The sequence below is a fragment of the Camponotus vicinus genome, unplaced genomic scaffold (assembly GCF_025532165.1).
Source record: "Camponotus vicinus isolate PSW18456_S1 unplaced genomic scaffold, iyCamVici1.0 SCAF_5, whole genome shotgun sequence".
NCBI lineage: Eukaryota > Metazoa > Arthropoda > Insecta > Hymenoptera > Formicidae > Camponotus > Camponotus vicinus.
The window spans coordinates 6,470,113-6,475,964 of NW_028141977.1; the positions used below are offsets into that span (position 1 = coordinate 6,470,113).

The 5,852-nt window shown below is 34.2% G+C and overlaps 1 protein-coding gene across 1 annotated transcript; it reads right to left on the bottom strand.

Moving 5' to 3' along the window:
- Window positions 1-1,422: 1,422 nt before the first annotated feature.
- On the bottom strand, window positions 1,423-3,444 carry LOC145972357 (uncharacterized). Its single transcript, XM_083100912.1, has one exon. The coding sequence runs from the start codon at window positions 3,442-3,444 to the stop codon at window positions 1,423-1,425; it is 2,022 nt and encodes a 673-aa protein (XP_082957038.1).
- Between the last annotated feature and the right edge of the window lie 2,408 nt (window positions 3,445-5,852).

The window sequence follows — 5,852 nt, forward strand, 5'->3', positions numbered from 1 at the left end:
TAGTAACTCTTCTTATACTTTTATTATAATTTTCAGATATCAAGACTCTGAGAAAAATTACTTTCTAATAGTGAATATATATATATATAGTATTTTAAGCTTTGTGCCGACAAAGTGTCGATTTTTAATAGTTTAAAACGAGCAACAAATTCTTTGAGTTACTTTTCTCTTGTACAAATGAATTTCATCGTTTGCAGATACTTATGATATGTTGGTTCTAATTAGATAATGTAATTTTTACAAAATGTTTTTACACTGTTTTGGAGCACAAAATTAATTTTATAAATTTTCTTTTATTATTGATAATTTTTTATTAATCTTTTATATTAATATTCCTTCTGTTTAGACTTGCTTTCAGGATATTTGTTGGCATTTTTGCCAACAGGTTATGTCTCGATTCATCCAAATATTAATTTAATTATATTTCTCCCAGGTTTCAAAATTTGCAATAGCCGCATCCCACTTACGGCAGTCCAGTTACATCGTCCATCGAAGTGATCCGTATAGGGCGATAAGATCAATCGTTAAAAGATTTTAGGTAAGTATTATTTTATAATTAAAAGTGTTTTTACTTAGTCTTTAAATAAATTGTTTCTAACATTATTTTATAATTTCCAGGAGAAGGGTTATGTTTTATGAGGTGCTTGATTGGTCCATAAATATTTCTGTATATTATTGTAAAGGGAATTTTATGGGATTTTACAGTGTAGTAAGTATATGTACTTATATGAACGTATTTTCCGTTACGATATTTTTGCTCTAACAATATAAATTGCTTGAATTTAAAAATAGAATTTTAAATTGTCTTCTTTTTGACTAAAGGAATTAATTATTATAGTGTTTTATATAACAGTTATGTTCACTTTTCTGTAATTAATTTAAAATGTATAATTATTTTGCATGCATGATTACTGCAGGTGTAATATAGTATATTTTCCTAGATTTTTGGTTACATATATATATATTAATAGATATTTGAAATGATAAATTTTCTGCTAACTTTCATATAATGATTTATATGAATTTTGTCGCGAACGCTTTTAACACAGTTTGCATTATTCAAAATAATTTTAATAACACGATTTCAAATCTATTTCTTTCCTGAATAAAGTTGAAATATATTAATTTTATTCGATTAACATATTTCTGTAAATCCAGCTATTCGGTTAGCACTGGTAGTTTACTAGGTTTTTAGTTATATAGGATAACTAGATAATATGAATATCGGCAAATTATATATAATATATATATAGTGATATGAATTTATAGTGAATATGTGTAATATTTAAAAATTATATAAGATGATAAATTCTTGATGTTATACTACAAAGTAATATTTAAAATTTTTGTTGCGGGACGTAACACCTCCCCCCTAATAAGAACAAAATCCACTTGTTTTCGGAGGATTTTGGTCTAGGGAGATTAGATATCTTCATTTAAAGTGTTTAAGCGGTCTCTTAAGTTTGTATATGATGTAGGCATATTTACGTTTTTGGCGTTTTCCTCGTGGCAAGGTCTCATCGTCCTTGGAGGTTTGGCTGGAGGAAGTTGTTGAGTGACTACTTCCGGAGGCGCAGTGGGATCGATGTTGGAGGTTTGAAGGTTCGTTCCCCTGCCAGGTGATTGATCGTCTCGGTTATCATCTCCAGATTTCTTAGAAGATTCTCGTGCCAGATGGAGTAGCAAGTTTGCAAGAGAGCTCCACAGGGCTCCGATTAAATGAAGGCTGCAACCATATACAGTATGGAGAGCGTATCCATGGATGACGGTGTCGATAACAAGCTTGACTAAGCGGATGATCATGAAGATTCCGACAAGTCCTGCTGTGGCTGATCCAAAGTTTATGAATCCTTTCCAGATCCGTGAGGCTGTGCTTTCGACAATTTTATTTAGAGAATTTTCATCCAGCAAATTATATACTGAGATTCCTTCGGTGTTCATGGAGTGGCCAGTTAGTCCTCTAGCAACGGCATTGAGTAAAGCTGGCTTTTCGGCTGGGAACATAATATGATTTCTTAGCTTTTCTATGTCCTTTTCGGAGTAGATTCCACTGGTAGCTAAGGATCCCGGAGTGAGGTACCTCCAGGTTAGAGCAGCCATAGGTTTTAGCTGTTGAGGTGGTAGCTGTCTAACCTGAATACTAGGGGTGAGTTGGACCCATGTATCCTCGATTCTGTACAGCGTAGGAAGTTCTACACTGCATTCTCTTTCGTTACCGATTTTGGTGATGATTCTTGACTTGGGGGTAAGAAAGAGAGAATGATTGCGCACCGTGACAGGAAGTTCAGCATAACATTCCTCCGTTTTTCTGACCATTACTTCAACAGGGATACATTTGACTACTTGTACAGCTTCTCCTGTGGTAACAGCCATATATCCTGGTCCTTTCATTAATCGATAGGCAAATTCATCTGGTTGGAGTGTAGCGAAAGACAAGGCATTGGTAATCACTTGTCTTTCTAGTTCACATTTTTGCAAGATGACATTATTGTAAAGAGAAGTCATCTGTTGTTTGACGTGTTTTTCTATATACACGAACTTGGAGTTCATGTATGTAAAGATGTCAAGATTATTGACAGGAATAGTTTTCCGATTAGCAAATGTATTGCCAGGTTTAGCTTCAAGAATGAATAATTTCGGGTGTTCCGTGCACAGGAGAGTATAACCACATAGAGGTATTTCCTTGGTTTTCATAAGGGCGAAAGTGATTTCCTGAGTCACAAGACTATAGATGATTGGTGTATCTGTCTTGGAGATGTCTTCAGAAATTTTATTTGCAGGTCCTTCGTAGAGGACATCATATTGTTGAAAATTACAAGTATCCGTAGGCATAGGTTTCCAGTAGGTGTATCCGTCGTCAGCGTCTAAACAGTAGCTGTCAACGAGTTTACATACTGTTCCAGATTTTAATTTAATTCTTCCAGTATTCAATTGTACGGGAACGTAGGAAGATTTTAGTGATATTTTCACAGCAGCTTGGACGACTACGTCGTCCCATGTTCCGTATGGATCGTTGTACTGGGATCCCTTGCAGTATCCGTCAACTTGTACGCGGCCCACCAAGGTGATACTTCGATAGGTCGTCTGATTTGCTTTTATGCCAGCGACAAGGGTGTTGTCTCCCAAGGAAATAGTTCCGTCTTGAAACATCCTTAGGCACTGAGTGTATCCAGTCTCATGCACATAATCGGCTCTTCCATTGTGAACAGCAGAGATATGTGAATGCATGCCGCAATGGTATATATTCCTGGATATTTCCACTTTACATTGTATGACTTCCGTATAGCTGTAGTCGGACAATTGCAATAGTTGAATATGAACATCGGTGGTATTGGGTTTTCGTATGTTCAAGTCACATTCGCCAACATCAAGTAAAGAGATATTGAGGTGATATTGAGGTGTTGTCCTCCGCAATCGAATCCGATAAGAGCAGCGGTTTCGCATAAGAAGGTTATTAGGACTAAAGGCGTCATGGTGGTCTGAAATAATGATGATTTCAGTATATGTGGTAGCAGTATATATATATATTATATTATATGATTACTTGAATGATCAATACAATTTTATGGATATTTAATAGTGAATAATTGTCGCTTAGCATATTGTGATTATAGTATAATTGTATAGACATATATATATAAGTGTATATATTTCCATGCAAAAAAAAAAATTCTATATTTAAAAATTGAATAGGTATCTTTGTAGCATTGTTTTTAATATATATATATATATATATATATATATATATATTGTTCGTAATTATATGGTATTATGTTTTATGTATATCTATTTATTATAATTCCCCTTTTTTTGTTTCTTTTCCTTTATATATATATATATTTGTTATTATTACTATGCACGTATATATATATATGTGTGTAACTATAGTTAATGGTTATAATTTGTGGATGCCTGTGCTAACTAGAGATACAATAAATGAGGCATCTGAATAAGTATGTACTGATTATATTACAATAATTTTTATATATTTTAGGTAGCAAAACAAGGACTGATATTTAAGAAGAAATTATTTCTTCCAAGACTTCCGGGTCATTTGGATCAATCCTTATTTCGGCCCGTCCATATTCTATTCTTAATGTGGAAGAGTCTACTGATATACCGACTAACTGTTTGTAAGTATTTTCTTCCTTTTTCTTTATAAATGAGGAAAATTGGTAATAAGCCTTAACACATTTCATACATTTGATAATTGGTCGGCTTTTATAACAATTTTGACCGCAAATACGACATTTTTGCAAGGGCACTGAGCCATATTGAAATGTATGAGAGTATCTTGTAAGAACTCTGTTATAATTTGTGGGGTTATAGCAATTTGTACAGATAAGGTAAGAGTTTGAGTCACTTAGAATATCGTGAGTTAATATAATGACACAGTTTACGCGAAAACTATTAAAAAATGAATCCTTTAAAAGCGGATGGATGGATGTTTTGGTTTTTAATGGCGGACACATTTTTTTCTCCCCTTTTTTTTCCTTTTTTAAGCGTATACCCCTTGTTGGTGAGTCCTGCAAAAAGCAAAAGCAGTTAGATTATTTATGTTTCTTCCATGGTTCCTCTCATATATTGCCCTTTCAAAGTAGGAAAATATGCATTCAGAACATTGAAAGATAGAGCGAGTGGTATCTAGAGGAGCTAGACAATATTCACATTTAGAGAAATTTATTTCACCGGAAGTTACCCAGTGGCATACTATCAGGTCAGGTTTAACTCGAAATTGACGAATTTTGCAACATGCACAACATATACGAACCGGGTTATGGTTCTTCTTAGTGTGTTTCTTATAGAATATTATTTTTTTACATTCTGCTTTGCAGATATTTGGGAAGTATTGTAACAAGTTATGGATGTCGTGATTGCAAGGCGTATTATTTACGTTGCTCATTATGGTTTAATCAACAATTCTTGTTTAATCGAAATTCTTGAGCTTGTTCTCCTTGTAAATAATATAGAAAACATCTCCTGCAGTCCGACAGGGGAGTTATGAGAGATAGTAATAAATTACACATATGACATCTAAAGCCATACAAAGAAGCTGGGGGAAAATATGTAACACTGTGGTATATTATGGGCTGAAGTTCTCTAGTTTCGAACATTTCACATGAACGACAGTAATACCGATCATTATGGGAGCAGATATATCCTTCTAATTCGACATGTAACAAGTGGGACAATGTGTCTAGGTCTTCTTCGGGTATTACATTTGGCAGGAAATCCATTTAATCAGATATTCTGCGAGATTCTCGTATACGTTCTCCTTCCAAATAGTATAAGAAACATCTCCTACAATCTATTATAGGAGTTACACTAGACACATTGCGAGCACATATGCAACATTTAGACACCGTGATGTCGGGGAAGGATTCAGATATATTATGGTAATTTATATAGTAAAGTTCATGGTCTGCTTGTGATTTGCACGAGACGCAGTAATACAGATTATGTCTTGAAGAAATATATCCGTTAAATTCTTCGTGTATTACATGGGATAAGGTATCAGCGTACTCAATAGGTTGCATTTTAATTTAAAAGATTTTAATTTGGGCTTTCATTCTCACTAATAGCAAGATTGGAAGAATTAGTGGCTCTAAATATTTCGGCAATGTTTCGTGTGCAGACAGAACAATTAGCTAAAGGCCTTATTATGGTTATGGGTCGCTGACAATATGAGCAGATAGTTCTGTAGGGATGTGGGGCAACAGATATAATGTGAGAATCCACTGGGAGAAAAAATCGAGAGTTACAAGTAGTATGCAGCATACAATAGCAGGCGCAACAATAGTGGCTATGGTTGTGCAAGTGAAGATACCCATGTAATTTAATACACACAGCAT

Excerpts from the sequence above, each read along its gene's own strand:
- LOC145972357 (XM_083100912.1), bottom strand. The coding sequence starts at position 3,444 with ATGCGAAACCGCTGCTCTTATCGGATTCGATTGCGGAGGACAACACCT.